The sequence below is a fragment of the Rhipicephalus microplus genome, unplaced genomic scaffold (assembly GCF_043290135.1).
Source record: "Rhipicephalus microplus isolate Deutch F79 unplaced genomic scaffold, USDA_Rmic scaffold_18, whole genome shotgun sequence".
Lineage (NCBI taxonomy): Eukaryota > Metazoa > Arthropoda > Arachnida > Ixodida > Ixodidae > Rhipicephalus > Rhipicephalus microplus.
This window is the reverse complement of record NW_027464591.1, coordinates 10,838,092-10,858,726: the sequence shown is the minus strand read 5'-3', so window position 1 is coordinate 10,858,726 and position 20,635 is coordinate 10,838,092. Positions and strand designations below refer to the sequence as shown.

Here is a 20,635-nt window from a genome sequence, read left to right as displayed (position 1 = left end):
CCGGAGCCCTCCACTACGGCGTCTCTCATAATCATATGGTGGTTTTGGAACGTTAAAACCCTACATATCAATCATTACCTCCCTCCCTGCTTGGAATTTACCCGTATGTTGCGATCATTGCTATTTCCATATATTCATGGGAGCGTAACAAATAATTAGCGGCAACCTGGTGGGTGTTTAATTTCTTGGTGTGGTATGGCATAAACTGCAATGAAAGAAAAATGGTCGATAAAAGGCACTGCCACCGGTAGGATACAAACGATCAGAATACGCATCAAACACACGCCACCGAACCACATATTATTAATTTACTTATTTAAAAACACTGCCGATATTTTTCCTACCACGACCTACTTTACATCCGAGCAACAGGTGGCTTGAACATTCATGATACAGCTGGGCTCCGTCATTGCCGATCATGGAAGCAAAAAAATTTAAGCAACAACAACAACAAAAAAACGCGGATGTCTGTCGCATGAAAAAAGTGCGTCACCGAGCATCATCTGCCTCGGAATCGAATACACATCTGCAGCGTTTATGACACCCACGACTGCCTACAGCAGCGTCAAGCTACTTTTACCATTGTTTCCAGTACAATTGTCTGAATGAGGTAAGTAGTTGTCGTATCTCGTTTTTAAATTCTGTTAGTTATGTCAGTACTAAACGACATTGTGTATGCGTGGGGGAAATGGCACTTATCCTATACAAACTGCATCATACTTTGAAGACACAGCAGGTGATGTTCTTGTTTACAAAGGTTTTGATCTCATCCTACCATTCGCTTTTCGGCAAGTATCGCTCAGCCGGCAAAATACACTCTTTTATATTACTAGTTGTTGTTCGATGTCTTTCACTCTAATGCAAGTGTTGACAGAAACGAAAATGTAGTAGACATAACCACGCTACAAAAAGCCTCATGCGACGCAATAATGACATCAATAGTACACTCAACTGCACGTAACTGCGTTCAACGCGTGCTCAATCTGTGCACGTATATAAATACGCCCTCAAGAAACATCCCAGTTATTCGAAAGTTGCCTCTCCCACCGCCAAAGGGTTCAGTGCTAGGAAAATTTTTAGGAGCATGGCAACATGACCTAACGATTATCAAAAAGCTTTCACAAGCTTGCAATAGCATTTCACAACACGCTGTTCAAGCGCAACTCAGTATATGCAACCATCAAGCCACGAAATAGCTGTGTGTAGATTCGTAGCACATCAAAGCCTGAAATTTCATGCTAGAAATAGAAGTCTACCAAGGACAATGCTTTTCCTCCCATACATTTGAAGCGTAAGTGAACTCATGACAACAGGCTCCAAAGCTCTGCCTTAAATGGTTACGTTTAGATGTTCTTGTGTCCCACCTATTGCAAACTGCATCGACAGCGTTTGAGGAAGGCAGCGTGGGAACAGGGCACGCTATTTTTTTTTTCATGTCTGAGAGAGTGCTGGTGTCACAAAAACAAATTACAGGTTAATGTAATGTGGTGGCAACAGTGACAACGATGCAAGAGGTCAGCGTTCATGTGGCTATATAGCACACAGCAATATTTTACTGACTAGAGAAGAAACTTGGCTGTGAAATCGCTAACCGCAAAAACGCTGACTTATTGTGCACGTACAATGGGCATAACCGCGCGGTGTTATGCGCTGATTCCAGATGCGAAACCGTATCGACTGCCGATGGGATGTAGTCGCAGTGGCAATGTTGACCAACCTATTCGCGGTTGCAACCAGTCGAACCATGGGGTGGTTCTACGTAGCGTTTATTGAGGAGTTCCGCTTGGATCGCCAATCCACCTCCTGGCCCGGTTTTCTGCTCATGTGCTGCCATCGAACTGCAGGTAAGCATGTGCATACTCGCGCGATGAGTTATTTTGCATCATGTTTCTCTGATGTCCTCGTGCAAGGCGGGTTCTTGATGCCCTGCAGTTTCATATGCCATGCGGGCAGAACACAACAACTAGAAAGCAGTGAAATTATGCTCCAGAATGCGCACTTACATCTACCCGTGTAGCTCTCCCGTGATGACGTAGTGACCGAAACATTGTGCTCCGGTTACGGAGCGCAATGTCATGGGTTTAATAGCAGCTGCTTCAGTTCAATGGTGGTGATAGGCAACACCTTTCGGGAGCGAGGTGGTTCGAGTATACCAAGGAACTTTAGCTCTGAATTAGGCAAGAATGTTTTCGGGGGTAGTAAAACTCACAAAAATGCACAAAAAACACAATATGGCGGCCCATCCTAAAAAAAAAAAAAACCCGACCAAACGTATGCTGATGCCTATTCCATGCAGTAAGCCACAATATATTTTCATTATTAATTCTCTATTTAGTTGTGCCTAATTAAAAGGTTTTCAAAAAGAGAAGTGGGGCAGTATATTTCAAGAAAGAAAATTGTAGCCCAGCTTTCGGAACATCAGTCTAGACTGATGTTCCAAAAGTCTAGACGCTGTATTTTTATATATCTATTCTTTCTGAATTCCTGCTTAACCCAAATGCCCGATAAACAAAAACATACCTTGTGATATGCGCTCTTTAACGCCTGAATATATGTGCGCCGCAATGGCCTAGCAAGAAAGTGGCACACAAGGTCCGTACCGTCCATCCATCCATCGATATGTCCATTCACCCGTCTATACGTCCAGGCGGATGGACGAACGGACTATCTATCTAGCCGCTGACATCTGCATGCTGTCATGATTCCCCCTTTAATGTGGCGTGAACCGATGTTGGTATGGGAGGGTAAAATGGTTTGACAAATATGACGTACTGGTCAAGACCTAAATGATGTCACAATTACGTCACCTACGTCCTAAAACACTTTCCGTCAGACAGTGGCACATACCCACGCTCGCGTGTGTGCCACAGGTATGCGGCTATGTTTTACAGGTGATTGAGACTAAATATCTACCCGAAACGGCCAGAACACACTAGGGTAGTTTTAGCGTGACAGCGTTAAGAAAAAGCTGACATCAGCCGCGTTGATCCGGCAATTGCAAAGAATAAATGTAAAGAACAGCAGGAGTAGAACGCATGCACTCTGCGTGGCAGTAAAGTATTCTAGCACAGTGCCACGCCAGATCTCGAAACTAGTTTTTAAACAGACGATATGTTCATGAAACGTCACTTGTGATTGTAGTGCCACTGCTATCCAATTTCATAGGCATTAAATATATACTCCCATAATTCAGCTGTCTTGTCGTCACGTCGGGTTAACATTATTGGTAGCTAAGCGTCATCCGCTGAAGTTTATTTATGTAGCAGTGTCCAGGGCTACCATCCTCGCGAGCAGCAGCGCTTCATATCAGCTTACCTCTTCTGGTGTTGGCGATATTCATGTTGCTGTTCGTAATGTTATACAACTGTAAACAACTGAATATATAAAATATACACGACTAGTCAACGTATATCTCTGCGTGTAACAATTGCAAATATCTTTAGCGCCACTTCATAACTTTTTACTCAGTGCGTAAGGAATTTTGGATACTTGAATGAAACATGTGTTAATGCTTCACAATAGCTGCAATATGGGCACGGCGCACTTTAAGAAGGCATGGAGGATGAAAAAGACCTGCTTCGATTAAAAAGGATTTTGTTACCACCACGCAGGTTTGTTTGTTAGTGTGCTCCACAAGCACATGTCGCTGTTTCTGATTGGCCTCTTGGGCAGCTTTTTCGCCTGGGGTGGTATGGCAGTATCTGCGTTTGCTCCGAGCATTTCCTGGATGTCTTTTACCATGGGGATAGTGCACGGTAAGTCGAAGTCTTTTTTTTTTACTAGTGAAGTTGTTTAAGCTGACGATCACTCGTGTTTTGTCATCCAAAACGGCTAAGGTGGGCATGCAGCACAGGAATTGGGCAAGTCCCCCTAAAAAGTACAGCATGAGCAAGCAATAAAGAAAACACTTTACTCGTTGAAGCGAATGGAGCGCGTGAAAAATTTGAAAAGTAAGAGTGTGTGACTTAGATAACCAGAAAGAGAAATGAAGAACAGATAGAGATAAAAAGAAATGCAAAATAGAGAGACAGGAGTAGGTAAATACAAAAGATGTAGAAGAACAGACTGATAAATAGAAAGACAAAAACGAAAACACACAAAAATAGATAAGATAAATGGAGCGCAAGAAAAAAATAAATAAAGAGAAACAAAGAGTAACAGAGACAAGAATTACAGCAAGACAAGAGTTACAGCACACACACACACACACACACACACACACACACACACACACACACACACACACACACACACACACACACACACACACACACACACACACACACACACACACACACACACACACACACACACACACACACACACACACACACACACACACACACACACACACACACACACACACACACAGACAGAAAGAGATGCCAGGAAAATTTACAAGAAACTTAGAGAAAAAGAAAAAAGACGTTGCAAAAAAGAGAAATCAAGGCAGCTTCATATGCCGTGGATTCCAGGCTACAAACAAAGAAACAAATCATATGCCCGAAGGAAGCGCAGAGCTGGACAACCTTCCTCTTTTCTCTTCGGATTTTTTTTTCCTCCAGCCTTCATTCTTTCTCCTTCACAATTTTAACGTTCTTGACTTCTTTATTTGTATTCCTTTCTTCCTCCCTATTTATATATTTCCTTAATTATCTCGCTCTGCCAATTTTTCCTCTATTCCTTTTCACTCTACTTCGCGCTCGCTTCCACTCTTTCTTTTTTGTTTCTATACGTGGTGTTTTGCCTGCGTTACGCCATGCGCACCAGTTTCTTTTTTGCTGCTAATTATAAGTAATCATCATTAATGCGCTTAAAGAAGAAGGGCCACCACAAGTTCCAGGTGCCTTATTTTCTGATCCCATGTCTGCGTTCTATTTGGAATTGAAGCCAAAGCCGGCTGTTAGGTAAACATGCATCCCGGCCGTGGTGGCCACATTTTCGATGGAGGCGAAAATGATCGAGACCCGTGTGCTCAGATTTGGGTGCACGTTAAAGAACCCCAGGTGGTCGAAATTTCCGGAGTCCTCCCCTACGGCGTCTTTCATAATCATATTGTGGTTTTGGGACACCAAATCTCAGCAATTATTTTTATTATTATAATTTTGAAATGCTGACAGAAGATACGTAAAATTTCGTAAAGCTGTTGGACGCATGACTTACCTACCAATTGGCCAAAGAGGCCTATTCATCAACATTTAAGAGAAAAAAAATGGTGGGACAAGTACTGCGAAAAATTCTTTGGCATATCCACATAGCAAGTTTATGATTTGGCTGAACAACACAATGCATTTGTTCATGAGAAGCCGATACAAAAGATTAGCTTTGCCTACCTTGCGAATGGTTATTTTTCTTATTGAAATTTATTAAAGCGTGTAGTTTGAACTGACGCATAATTTTACGGAGCCTGAGTTCTGGAGTAGTGTCATTCGTAACCATCATTTCTCAATGCCTAGCCAGCTTCGCCAATCACGCTGTCCTCCCAGGCATGAATGAAATTGTTTGTCACAAAATATTTTTGACCAACACCTATATGCGTATGCATGCCCTATTCTTCACGTCTTGTTAATGATTAGATCAAGTCAGTTCTTGGTCACTCTGTAACTTTTGTTTATAACTAACATGTACAGCGTGCGAATCATATTTTTGAACTAGGCTTAATATAGTATAATACTATTGCAACATAAAAATGGCTGTTCATGATTACAGTAAAATTATTAAGGTCGCCGTCAGCAAACATTGCTTGACATGGGTGTTTATAATTTTGCATTCATACGCAGGTATTGGTTCCGGAGTGGTGATACAGGCTCACACGGTGGTGGTCCTGCAGCACTTCAGTAAATACCGGGGCATTGCAGTAGGTAGTATGTTCACCGCAAACCCTGTCAGCGCCATTTTGTTCCCGGCTGTATTGTCGGCCCTCAACGACGCCTACGGCTTGCGTGGAGCGGTGCTTATATACGGTGCTCTCATCATGCATATATCCGCTTTATGTCCCGTTTTGAAGGAGCCGCCTTGGATTGCAAGGGCAGGAGCCTTACGAAAAGAGGGTGCATGTGGCAACCATCGCGTGTACAAGACATCCATAGACTCAACTGGTTGTGACATGAAGATTTTGGCTAAATCAGATGAGCCGGAAACCACGGCCTTTTCTAATGAAAAGATACTTAACGACGTTCACAGACATAGCGTTTCTACTTTAAAAGCCAGTACGTTGTCTTTTGAGGAAAACATGCACACAGTCAAAGTGGCTTTAGTAGAAGATGACATCGAAGGGCAACCATGTTCTGAACAGTCGAAGGAGGACATTTTATTGTGTCAAAGCACCATTGTGTTTCAGATAGCAAGAGCTTATCAAGGTGATTCCTCATCGCTCACTGCAGAAGACACTCAGCTGCCAGTGCCTACACACACTGCGAACTGTTTCACCAGCCCTCATGGGGGTCACAACAAGCTACATCAAAAGAAGCCTGCTGAGGAGCATTCGCGAAATTCGCCCCAGGCTTACAATGCGTGCCAGGAAAGTGAGGTGGTAGTCGCTACCGAATGCGGAACACCCAAACGAATGCTTTCACCATCCATATGTCTCACACTTTTCAGAGAGCTGCTGCATAGAACCGTTCGCAGTGTCGTACCGAGCCGATTTTTCACAGCTAGTTTCCTTGTCGCCGTCGTAGCGTCAACCATGGTGGACTACGTGAACATCGTGCACATCTTCACAATGGTGGACTACGCGCGAGACAAGGGTGTGTCTCGCATACATGCTACTATGTCGCTCACATACGCCGCCTCTCTGGAGATCGTTGGACGGCTACTTGTGCCTCTCATCGCAGATATGGGCTGGCTTAGCAGGCCGTTCTTAGTAGGTGGTTGTGCGATCACCGCTGGCCTGATTTTTGGGGTCACTCCGCAGACACTGCAAGTAGCGCATATCGTACTTCGGGCGCTGTCATCAGTGTTGATGGGGGCGCTTGTCACAATGAAGACTGTGCTGGTAGCCGACTACATGGGGACCGACGCCGTGTTTTTAGTGTCAGGAGTGTCAGGCTCTCTCCTCGTTCCGATGCTGCTCTGCAATCCATTATTATTTGGTGAGTGCGACTCTCCGGTTTGGGTTTTGTGCAATCGCGCGTCATCACGTTTATTGGGCGCAGCATTCATTTTGCAAAGTTTCCATTGTTAGCGCACTTGATAGTACCATACTAACTTGTCATCAAACATTCGTTAAAAAACAAACCATTGCTGCATAGTGAAGAAAGTTGACTACCTAATGTACAAAAAAAATGAATGATATGCGAAGCATGCATCACGAAGTTTGCTGGTTGGTGCTTTTAAAATTTGCATAAATATAGGCGGACGGATGTAGTACTAAGTAAATGTTTGTGGAAATCAGCAAGCATCTTTAGCTAACATGCAAGTGTTACAAGTGGTAAATCACAGTTGCTTAATCACGCAATCGTTATCGTGCGCACTACCAGCAATAGCAGTGGTAGGTTGAAATGGTATTATTCAATTTTTCCGTAATGTTTGTTACTAGAAGCGTAATGTTGAAGCCTATGAAATTTTTTTTGGCTTTGAGGCAAGTGATGCGAGGTGAACCGACGTTAAGTGCAGTAGTTGTGTGCACGTCGTGGACTTACCAGGAACGTCCACTGCACTGGCAGCTACACCGATTGATTGATTGATACGTGGGGTTTAACGTTCTAAAACCACCGTATAATTATCAGAGACGCCGTAGTGGATGGCTCCAGAAATTTCGACCATCAGGGGTTCTTTAACGTGCGCCCAAATATGAGCACACGGGCCAACAGCATTCTCGCCTCTATCGAAAATGCAGCCGCCGCAGCCGAGATTCGATCCCGCGACCTGTGGGTCAGCAACCGAGTACCGTAGCCACTAGACCATTGCGGTGGGGTGGTGGCTACAATGAGTAACTTATTGTCTGACATAACGCCATCACTCACGTCCAAGCACCGGCATCAGTATTAACGAAACATAGGTGCTTTATGGTTTGGCGAAGCGAATATCACATGCGTGATGAGGTTTATAGAGGTTTGAAGTGTTAACGAAAGAATACCGTACGATGAAGCAGTGCGAATCCGGCAAAGACGGCAGAGGCTTTTACTCGATCGCAGCGCTGCTCTTTTGTCGTCATCTTTGACAGGTGCGTACCCATTTGTGCAGGAGCTTCACTAATATACCCAGAAATGAAGCGTAGCCATCCTGGTGAGTCAGGGAGGTGGTGCAATGACGAGGTCGTTGAAGGGCTTGGGACAGTTGACGTGCACAGTTTCGCCTCCTCCACGGAACAAGTCTTGCGATTGTGTGAGGCGCTCGACCATGTAGTTCACCGGCGAGGTGGCATCAATGACACGGTACGGACAATAGTAGCACCCCGGAAGCTTGGAAAAAAGGCCAGGAACGCGGTAGGGGCAGCCAAAGTCAAACAAGGGAGTCAGCAGGAATCGTGGGAGCTTGGTGACAAATTCTTTGTGTAGCGTCACGTTTTTTTGTCTACCTTGAACTTCACTGGTGAGGGAACGAGCCAAGGCAGTCCTGGGGTATCGGGCGACTTGAGACATTTAGTGTACTCAGAGGCATCATTCGGTACGGGACTAGGGTGTCCGATGAGTGGGTGGCTCGCGGCAGTATAGAAGAACGACTGAAAGCCGGTGGCCAGTTGCGTCGTGGTATTGTATGCGAAGTGAACAAAATGCAGTGTACGGTGTCCCAGTTTGTGTGGTCGGAGGATGTACACATCCTTGACATGTCGTCACCGAGCGCTTGATTGAACTGCTCGGTGAGATCATTGTCTGTGGATGGTAGGCAGTTGATTTTCGGTGGATGAGTCTTTCTTGCACACTTGCTTTATGCTCTGCCATAGTAGAGTACCAAGTGCTCTAAATAGTTAACCACTTTTTCTAAACACACATACGACGTTCAGCGAGAATGACATCCGACAAGTTCACGTGATCTCCAACATTGAGCAGTTCCTGAGGAGCACCGTAGCGTAGAATGAAGCTACGGTGAATGAAAGTGCAACTTCACGGGTTTTTCTTGCCAGGAGAGTAGCAGTGTCCACGTAGCGCATCAGCTGATCAACGCCGACAATAATCCACCGGATTCCAGAACCACCATAGAAGAGGGTGCTGTAGAGGTCGATACCTACGTGGTGAAATGGGCGAACCAGGCGCAGGAGTAGCTGAAACACGCCAATAAGGTCTTGCGGTGTCTTGCCTCATGGACAAGTAGTGCAAGGCTGAATGTACATATGCGCAAAGCGATACATTCCTCGCCAGTAATGTTTCTGATACTGCCTTGCGTCGGTTTTCAGGATGCTGGCGTGAACACTCCGGGAATGTGCATGGAAATTCGCCCAGATCTCAGAGCGCATGTGACGAGGAAGCAAGAAGCCACTTTCGACCATCTGACATGTAGTTGTGGTGGAACAGAATGTTGTAGCGCACGGAAAAGTGGACGGCTTGGTGGTGTAGTGCTCTCGTCGAAAGGACAGCATATGGATCGTCGAGGTATAGACGAGCTAGAAAGCAAAATATTTGTCCTTTAACTGCTCCGAACGCATGGCAGTGGTGCACAGTAGGAACAACAGGTTTTCCCGCTCAATTGAATCCAAGCGCCAACCAAATTAATCCAGGCGCCAGTCAATTTAATCCAGCCGCCACTCGAATTAATCCAGGTGCCATTCATTTTAATCCAAGTGCCACTGAAATTAATCCAACCACCAGCCGATTTAATCCAGACGCCAGCGAATTTAATCCTCATAACATTGTGGCTTCAAAACGACCCAGAATTTTCGGGAATACGGGGAGTGAATAGCTTTAGAGTGAACTTAAGAGGGAAAAACCACGAATGAGTCTCTAGTGACACAACGTGACTCACGCGACTTCATCACGCTTATTACCCGCGTAAGCACTATTCACACCTTCGACATGCATATCAAAGAAAACGCCGTCCACACAGTAATAACTTGATACCTATTAACCAGGCCAATGATCTCATCACGAGTGACTCATGTGACGTCCTCACGCATACCACCCACGCACTCACTGTCTTAACCTTCCGTCATGCATATCAAATGAAACGTCTTTGAAGGGTCAGGAGCTTGATACCTAAAACTCGGCCATGCCACAGGATCCCCAGTGACTCAGGGGACGTCACCACCCATATCACCCACGCACGTAGTTTGCTAGCCTGCCGACATGCATACCAAACGAAACGTCTTTGAGAGAGCAATAACGTGTTACCTATGACTCGGCCAACTGACTTGATCACTAGTGACTCCGGTGACGTCATCACGCCTATCACCCACGCACGCAATGTATAACCTGCCATCATGTATACCAAACGAAACGTATTTGAGAGGGTATAATTTCAACGCTGTCAATCGGCCTAGCGACGTGATCACTAGTGACTCTAGTGACGTCATCGTGCCTATCACACACGCACGCGGTGTCCAAATCTGTCTTCTTGTGTATCAAAAGAAACGTCTTTGATATAGTAATAACTTTAACGCTGTCACTAGGCCCAGTGACGTCATCACACCTGACACCCACGCAAGCACTCGTTAACCTGCCTTTATGCATATCAAACGAAACGTCTTTGAGAGAGTTTAATATAAATAAATTTATATGTTTAATATAACTAATATAAATTTATTTATAATAAACATGTGCGTCGGTTTTCACTAATTCACTGTCATGCAGGCGACGGGTAGACGTTCTACAATGCAGACGACAATCCCACAAAATAATGAGCTGAAGAATTGAAGATATGTTTTAATGCGTGCTAGAATACCATAATGCTGGTTGTTTATGATTCGAAGCAATTGCTTGAAGTAAAACTGAAGCAGATGACATTGTGTCGCAGCTGTTTTCGGCGAGTCTGTTTCAGGCAGACGACGGGACGACGTGGTGCGACGCGAGCGACAAGCCGGAGTATTTACAAGTTTCTGTCCATGTCATCGTTAGGTGAGCTCTTTTGCAGGCCTGGAATAAATGAAAGTTTGCGCTTCGACTACTGGTGCTATGGAAGACGGAGACTCTCGGCGTCCCGGAAGGCCACGGAAGGCACCTGATGAACCGAAAAGAGTACGCTCGCGTTTCCCTTGTAGATCGTTGCCGGATAATAGATGTTCACAGGCGCGGAGGTGATTTAAAAGTGCTCTCCGAAACACTAAAAATCAATATAAAGACCGTGCGTTCTATTGCCGTTAGTGACCGTGACACAGCTAAAACACGTGGTGGTTCGTCGAGGAAATTTGGACCGGACGTGGTGAACGCCCTGCAACGAATCGTACAGGAAAATCCATCCTTCACGCTGGAACAAATGAAGAGGGCTCTCAAGGATGAGATGCCTAACATTGAAGTGCGCACGTCGACGATTGATCAGCTTCTCGACGGCCATGATTATTCGGTGAAGCTACTGACCCCGAGCCCAGTAAATAGAAATCGCGCCGATGTGAAACAGCTGCGGTGCCGATTTGCCCAGTGGCTGCAGAGCGAGGGAACTACGCTAACACGATGCCACTTCGACGAGACCAAATTGAATGTGTGGTGCTCGCGCAGTTTCGGAAGGGCGAAACGAGGTGTTCCAGCATGCCGTTTGTCAACTAGGGCGATGGGGGCGAATGTAAATGCTATAGCCTGCATGTCAGCGATTGGCCTTTTTCATTGGACAATTGCGGACAAGGTCCACTGGGCTGTCTTCATCGACTTTCTCGCAGAAGTGTCGAGTAAAGTTTCACAGCAGGAACCAGGAATACAGACAGTGTTCCTGTTTGACAGCGCACCACCGCACCGAACAGGCTGTCCTCGCGGCAAGCGACCACATGTACAGTCAAGTGGCTACCGCCATACAGCCCATTCTTCAGTCCGATCGAGAAGCTTTTGTCAAAGTTCAAGGCAGGTGTGAAGGGCTCTCTAAGCGAGTGGAGGGATGATCTCCTCACGACACCGGGAGGAATCTCCAAGAAAGAACATCGCCGTGCTCTGCTGGTTGAGGCCGTGGGGCGCTCTATGCAGCACATCCTGCGTGTGGACTGTGCCGCTTATGATAGGCACAATTACACTTTTGTACAAGCTGCCCTCGACTTCCTTGATATGTCGAACACTGCTCAGCAGCACAACTACGGGTGCGGGTTTATGAAAACTGCTTTGCCTGCATAATAATAAATTTTGTTTTTCACTGACTTGCCCCGGTTATCTTTCATCACCCATTTCATAACCGATTTAACAAGCCCGATGTTATTAGAACAATTTTTTTCTTGAGGTACGGTGGATGTTTTAACCGGACATCATCTTCACTTCGGCATTGCGAAAACATGTCAGGTAGGTCGTAACTATAGAGACCATCTATATAGCACTAAAAAACCTTGATTTAGGCGCCAATAATAGGCGGCCAAAATACTGTTTTAGGCTCCCAAAATTGTGAATATAGGCACAAAAAACTTTGACAAAACTCAAGTTTTCCAATAAACAGGTGCGAGATCTGTCTCTGCGACCTGAAAGCAAGCAAAAGTGATTTAGTTTATAATGGTACAAACGCGTAGTAGTTTAGCATAGACATGCGATTATCCGCGGGGTTCGCAGAATGCGGTCTCTTCATTTCTAGTTCAGCATGGTCAGTTAAGTGTGCACCGTCGAATAAACATGCTTCTGGATCTTTTTCTGTGGGGCATAGCTGAGAAGGGCTACACATGCACAAATAGCCAGAGCGCAAAGCGCCAGAAGGATTCTTTTGCGGCGTATTACCTTGGTCTAACCCCACAGGCTCAATTTTTCTTCTCTCTGTGAACACCTTAAAGGGTCGTTACACAACTTTAGAAGTTTTGAGAAGCGAAAAGGAATGCATGCACTGGGCACTGAAGATCTCATTTACCAAGATTTACAGTACTACGCGCGTCATAAAGAGGTGATATGCCAAACTTAACACGGCTTGACTTTCATCTCATGGGCGTGTGCCCCAACATGGTGAAGGTGATAGAACGGTACTGCATATGTCAAAGTAGTACGTGACACAGCGAGAACTATTTGAGACAACGTGTGTAATTTGTGCAAACAGTTGCCTAAACAGAAGCATGAAGGTTGGCAAATTGTTAGAACACACATATGAAATCTATTCACCTTATTCATTTAATTTCATATCGAGAGAGATGCGAGACTAAGGTGCCTCCATTTTGTTTGCGTTGGTGTTCTCGCAGTTCTCGCATCGTGTCGGTGCCAGCATTCACAACGCTGGGCGTGGTTTTGGTGCATCGTCCCTTACAGAAGTTGCAGCGGTGTGACGCTGTGTATCGGGGTAAGGATACGTTATCCAAGCCTGCATCTCCAAACGTGCGCGCAGATAGGGATCCATCCCACAAAAACTCGCAGTACAATACAAAAAAAAAACATCTAGACGGCAGAACACCGCTTGCGCACACGGGCTGACATGGGCATCTCATGTGAGTGTAGCTTACGCGCGCATGACGTGCTCATCCACGTCGTGTGATGCTCCAGCTCCGAGTGACTGTGATACCAATAGCGGGGAAGGTATTGGACTTGCTAAGTGTACATAGAGTGAGTGGCAAAGGTTTCAAGCTCACCTCTTCAGATCATGCTTTCGCAGCCTCTAATGATCAAAATTAAAAAAAACATTCTAGTGATATGAAGCTTTTTATTGGGCACGCAACATTTTCCACTGTCTAAGTAAAAATTCTCAGGTGACCTAGTGAAGCACCACATGTAAATGACTGATAAAACAAAAACTACATAGATAGTGCTTTTTTTATCTGCACTTTACTTCCCCTGATGACTATCCACAGTTTCGCATTCATTCTTCATGTTCCTGCCGCTGCACAGAAGCATCTCCTGTTCCCTAAGCATTTGAGTGTACGCTGGAAAGAGGCTGAGCAGACGACGCGACATGGATGGTATACATGGGCAGAGGCTAATCAGCCTTCCTTTTGGCTAAAATGCCTTCTAGACTTGACAGTTCTAAAAGTAACTTGTTAAATAAAGTGTAGTTTGCACCCCCCAGTGTCCCGAAATCTAAATTTTGCCGGGTAACATGAATAGCGGGCTCCAGCGGTACTTGAAAGAAATTTGAGGTTAAATGGCGTTTATATAGGCATCAATTTTGAAAACAGGCATTTAGAGGCACTTTTACGAATTGAGGCAGCAACGTCCGAAATAGGCATATATAGGCACTATAAAAGAACTATAAAAACTCTCCTTGCCCTCTTATTTGTGCTCATGTGTCAAAATGACGCGATAGGAACGCAAGAAACGAAACAGGCATTTGCATATAATCTGGCCTCTAGTCATAACACTGCATATCCGTAATCAAGCATAAGACGCACGGTCTGCCTGCTCCAAAACTTGCTACAAACAGATTTGTCTACCACTCCTTCGACTCAACTAATATTTAATATGGTTATCCTGTGAAACAAATCCGTAGTAATAGAGGGCAGTCCCCATACTTGAGATACATACTATTGCTATTTGCTAGTGACTATTTGCAGATGCGCCATTGAATGCAGTGCCTGACTCGTGCCTTTCTTTCTACATTCTACGCCACGCTGTTTCTTATAGGTTAGTGTGTTTGGAATAAGCGTGCCTGTTTGATGTAGGACGCCTGTCCGTTCACAGTAGTGCGGCCTGGCTGCCCGCACTTTCAAGGCATACTTCGAAACACGAGAAGCAACAAAAAACCGTCTACATCTTCCCGCACGACGAGCTGGTGTAAATGCGTCGCAGAGTGGTCAGGGTATCGGTTGAATGTTGCGTAATTGAGAATGGTTTCAAAAATGCTTAATTGTCATTTCGCTTTTATTATTCCTCTTTATTTAATGAAGGAGATGCGTCGCCCTCAACGAGTGGTGGGACGCTGATGTTGGGTTGTACACCTCTGCTGCTTGAAGGTACGGTTGCATCCATCGCATCTTCTCGAGTCAAGAAAAGCGTCAAGTCAAACGAAAGCCATGTTAAAACGCCTTCAACTGAATTCGAAACGCACGATCTGGCGCCTACATATACCGGTTAGCCGGTGAACGGCTGTGCAGCGCGAGCAGTCACTTTTAGATGCGGAGCATCTAATACTCGAGGCTTGTAGTTCGGCGCCGTCCGCAAGCTTCCTCCTCCTTCTTCCACCATCTGTGCATCCCTTCCTCCTCTACACACCGCGCGCGCTTCACTCCTCCACCATCTGTGCACCCTTCCTCCTCTACACACCGCGTGCGCTTCTCCTCTTCACGAACATTCGCTAGCTGTATAATGTAGCGCGCATGCGCCGTCACGCTTCGAGAACATCGGCAGCTGACGCGCGCGCATGCGCCGTCGCGCTTCGAGAACATCGGCAGCTGACGCGCGCGCATGCGCCGTTGCGCTTCTCCCCTTTCTCGAACATTCGACAGCTGACAGTGCATGCGCCGTCGCGCTGTATATATACTCAAGGTCGGTGCTCGCTCGCTCAGTTACCGCTCGTCGGTTGGTTTGTACGGCGCGTCGACGTCCGAGGTCGCAATGATCGACGTCTCTTCGACCAGCGCCGGCCAAAGTGTTGGCGGAACCGCAACCAAGTGGTCGTCCGAAGACAAGGCAGCGCGGAGAAGAGCTCGCGACGCCGAACGTAAACGTCGGCGTCGAGCGGAAGATGCTCAACTTAGAGAACGTGAAGCCGCTGAGAGACGTCAGCGTCGAGCAGCAGCACCGGATTCGGCCGCTTTGAAACGTAAGCGTCGACAAGAGGACCCGGACTTTCGAAAACGGGATACGTGTCGTACGTGTTCACTCATTTAACACCCCTCCTACAACCACGTTAACCAATTTAGCCAGCGACCCAAGTAAGTCGCAATTCAACACCCCATTTCACAACCACCTTAACCAATTTAGCCATCGACCCAAGTAAGTCGCACTTTAACACCCCATTAACCAATTATATGCTCCGCATCCTCCTCAGTGTTCCCCCGAGGGAAGCTGCGGGCAATTTTTTTTCTAGCAGGCGCTGCCTGCAACGGCCTTCAAGTTAATGTCCTCTCAATGACGTTTCGTTTGATATTCATGAAGGCACTTAAGAGAGTGCTTGCGTGAGTGTTAGTCGTGATGACATCACGTAAGTCAATAGTGATCAAGACGATTGGCCGAGTCATAAGTATGACGTTATTGCACTCCCACAGACGTTTCGTTTGATATGCATGAAGACAGGTTAGGACAGTGCGTGCGTATGTGATAGGCGTGATGACGTCACATGAGGCACTAGTAATCACGTCGCTAGGCCTAGTGAGGGCATTCGAGTTATTACTCTCTCAAAGTCGTTTCGTTTGATATGCATGAAGGCAGGTTACAGAGTGCTTGCGTGGGTGTCAGGCGTGATGACGTCACGCAAGTCACTAGTGATCACGTCACTATGCCGAGTGACAGCTTTCAAGTTATTACCCTTTCAAAGACGTTTTGTTTGATATGCATGAAGGCAGGTTACAGAGTGCTTGCGTGGGTGTCAGGCGTGATGACGTCCCGTGAGTCACTAGTGATGACGTCACTAGGCCTAGTGACAGCGTTCAAGTTATTACCCTCTCAAAGTTGTTTTGTTTGATATGCATGAAGTCACATTAGAGAGTGCTTGCGTGAGTCTTAGGCGAGATGACGTCACGCGAGTCACTAGTGGTGACATCACTGGGCCTAGTGACAGCGTTCAAGTTATTACTCTCTCAAAGCCGTTTCTTCTGATATGCATGAAGACAGGCTAGGACACCGCGTGCGTGCATGATAGGCGTGATGACGTCATGTGAGTCACTAGTGATGACGTCACTAGGCCTAGTGACAGTTTTCGAGTTATTACTCTTTCAAAGACGTTTCGTTTGGTATGCATGTCGACCAGCGAGTAAATTACAAGCGCGGGTGATTTGGGTGATGACGTCCCCTGAGTCACTGGTGATCTGGTGGCTTGGCCGAGCTTTAGGTATCAAGCTCCTGCCCTTTCAAAGACGTTTTATTTGGTATGCATGACGGAAGGTTAAGACAGTCCGTGCATGGGTAATATGCGGGAGTACGTCATCTGAGTCACTCGTGATGAGATCATTGGCCTGGTTAATAAGTGTCAAGTTATTATTGTGTGTACGGCGTTTCCTTTGATATATACGTCGAAGGTGTGAATAGTGCTTACGCGGGTGATAGGCGTGATGAAGTCGCGTGAGTCACATTGTGTCACTAGTGACTCATTCATGATTTTTCCCTCTTAAATTCACCCCAAAGCTATTCACTCGACGCATTCTCGAAAATTCTGGGTTGTTTTGAAGTAACAATGTCATCAGGATTAAATTCGGTGACGTCTGGATTAAATCGGTTGGCGGTTGGATTAATTTCAGTGGCACTTGGATTGAAATGAATGGCACCTTGACCAATTTGAGTGGCGGCTGGATTAAATTGACTGGCACCTAGATTAATTTCGCTGGCGCTTGGATCAAATTGAGCGGGAAAACCTGTAGGTGGTGAAGAGGGTGACAGAGAAGTCACATATGGTGTTATTGGCGAGCGGGAGAGGGCACCCAAATCTGTACGCTTGCGACTGAAACAATGGGAAATGTGTAGCTCCTACAGTGGGCGCAGCAGTGCACAGCAGCTATGCGCCACCTGCGCCATAAGTGGTGAATTGCGGTCACTTAAACTTCAACTTACTTGTTTCTGCGTCAGGTACGCATGCGTTGAATTCAAGTGCGTGTGCGTGATGGGGACAGTTTTGATAAAACGGGTAGGCTTCCTGAAAGTTAGCAGAGCCCGATTATTTTCCCCTTTCCCGAAAAAGAGAGAGAGAAAAAAAGAGACGTTCAATGCGAATAGCATAGTACATTGTAATGTATGCATACAGTTCAAGCAGTAAGCTATTGTTTCTCAGCAAGAAATTAATGCCGAAAGTATTAAGCTTACGGGTGATGTGATGCTGGTGCTCTTGTCATTCCGATCTTCAGAGCCGTCAGATGCTCTGATCTATAGAGTCATCATTTTCACCCAAGGCTGAGACACTTTCCCTCCAGCATCTAATAACTAGTGGCTTTGCAAGTCATTATCATGATCTGCCTGAATACACCCGCCGCAGAGCACCAGACTCCCCCCCCCCCCCCCCCCATGTGCAGCCAATCAACCGGCCCCTGTGTTTTCTGCTGCCACATTATATCTACAAACATCCTAATCTCATCTGCCACCTAGTTTTCGGTCGCAGCTTCAAACCTTTGCCTTTTCTAAGAATCCAGTGAGTTACGCCTAATGACCATTGGTTATCCTGCCTACGCAGTATACGTGCTCGGTTCATGGCCATTTTTAAATGCGAAGCGTTTCTTAGCGAACTTCAGTGGCTTTGAACATCTATCTATCTATCTATCTATCTATCTATCTATCTATCTATCTATCTATCTATCTATCTATCTATCTATCTATCTATCTATCTATCTATCTATCTATCTATCTATCTATCTATCTATCTATCTATCTATCTATCTATCTATCTATCTATCTATCTATCTATCTATCTATCTATCTATCTATCTATCTATCTATCTATCTATCTATCTATCTATCTATCTATCTATCTATCTATCTATCTCTAAGTGGGATCTGCCAGCTTGTTTTAAAAATTTCGCCTTCTTATTTTTGAGTAAATAAAATGCACTTGCGATGACTTAAATTCCAACTGGCGTGCTACGAATCGCCGTTTCACCGTCAGCTACGGTCGCGTTGTATTCAAGTGTGTGTGTGAAATGAACAAGTTTGATAAAATGGGTAGGCTTCCAGAAAGTTACCAGTGCAGTATTCTTTTGCCCCCCCCCCCCCCCCCCTTATAAAGAGAGAGAAAGGACATAAATGTATGGGCTCTATGATGTTTTCTTTGCAATGTAGCCGCCTACCTCTGGCTGGTCTCATGATCACTCTGTTAACTTGGGGTAAATAAAACAAAAGTCGTATGAGTGGGTAAAATGGTTTGACAAAAGGAACTAGCTGGTCATGACATAAATACTGTCACGTATGTCGTCAAAAACTTACCAAGAAACAGTGGCACATACGCGGCACATGTGTTTGGCAGTTTTTGTATATCTGGGAACAGGAAGAACACACATAGGTAATTTCAACGTCTGATCGTTAAAAAAAAGCGAACATTGACAGCGTTCACCGAATGAATGCTAAGAACAAACGTCATTGTCCCAGCAACAACCGAACCCTAGCATTCTGCGTGCCTATCAAGTATTCTACTCCAGAGCCATGCTAAGTGAAGTACCTTTCAAATAGACCTTATTCTCGGATAAACACCAATTGTGGTTGAGTGCTGGCTTTTCAATTTCGTAAACATTGCATAAGTTTTTCAACGACAAAGCCGTTACGTCGGCTTAACATCAATTGTGGTTAGGTGTCATCCGCTTAAGTTTACTTATGTTGCATTGTCCATGGCTACGATCCTCGAGAGCAGCAGCGCTTTATATCAGCTGAACGCTTCTGCTGTTGCTAATACCCATGTTGCTGTTAGAATCTTTACTCAGCTGTAGTCAACTGGTGATACAAAAAGTATGCGGCTGTTAAACGTATGTGTGTGGGTGCATTTGTAAATATCTTTAGCGCAACTTCGTAACGTTTTGTTCAATAAAAAAATTGCAACAGACACAGCTTGCACGCGCATGCTTCGCATACCATTGATTTCCTACGTACATCGGATCTGCCGAATTTTTTTTTAGTCATTTCACTTTCACGGTACGGCCCCCTGGTCATTGTCCCAAGTAGGAATTTGTCTACTTAGTACAGGTAATGACTATTTCGTTCACAAGTTGTGATGAAGCAAGCATGACTGCTGTGTTTATTAGGCCAAATACACACCTTTTTTAAATAAATCTCGTTGTGCACTCGCTTCAATACACTTTACAAAACATTAAATATTCGTGCACTTCCTCTAATGTGTCGCATTTCTGGACTTTGCAGGTTTCTTTCGGGACCGCATGGGCTCCTATGACAACCTATATCGTATGATAGCCGGAATAATTTTCTCTGGAGGACTCGCCATCGTTGCTTCTTTAGTTCGTTCGAGCAGGTCAAAATCAAAGATAGCGAGTATACCTGATTGTGAAGTAAAAGGCTAAAGTGAGGGAAATAGAAAATATCAGAAAGTCATGTTGTTACAGTTAATTCGTGCGGGTGCATATATAAGACGAAGAAAGTATAGAGTGTAAAGGAATAAACGTGCAGCAAGACTGCCACCTTATAGCAGCCTCAGATGTTGCATTTCTAACACTGTGAAACGGTCTCTTGCGCACTGATACTAATCACCATGCTCCTGCTGCTATTTATTCTTGCCCGACGCACGTGCAATAGGAAACGGAAAGTGACATAGCCAGATAGGCATTGTCCAAGCTCAATTTCGTACAATGCGACAATGGCAGCAGTGCGACTACCAACGATAATACGAAATTCTCTTTAGCGAGATGAATGCTGGCTTGAAAACAAAACTACGTCATTTTAAACAGCACCGAGTGCTGTATTGTGCACATTTTACTCAGCGGCAGTGTCATGCATTATAGATAATCACTAAAGAATCGAACAAATGATGATTTCTAGTCAATGTTGCGCACCACATAAGTCTCGTTCTTGCGCTGCCTTTTCTG

General features: G+C 45.3%; 1 protein-coding gene across 1 annotated transcript; it reads left to right on the top strand.

Moving 5' to 3' along the window:
- The first annotated feature begins 545 nt into the window (after positions 1-545).
- LOC119178588 (uncharacterized) lies at positions 546-20,235 on the top strand. The gene is made up of 5 exons (XM_075883546.1): positions 546-610; positions 1,661-1,844; positions 3,612-3,755; positions 5,781-7,091; positions 19,956-20,235. Exons 2-5 carry the CDS (start codon positions 1,661-1,663, stop codon positions 20,111-20,113), a joined length of 1,797 nt encoding a protein of 598 aa, XP_075739661.1. The 5' UTR covers positions 546-610; the 3' UTR covers positions 20,114-20,235.
- The last annotated feature ends 400 nt before the right edge of the window (positions 20,236-20,635 follow it).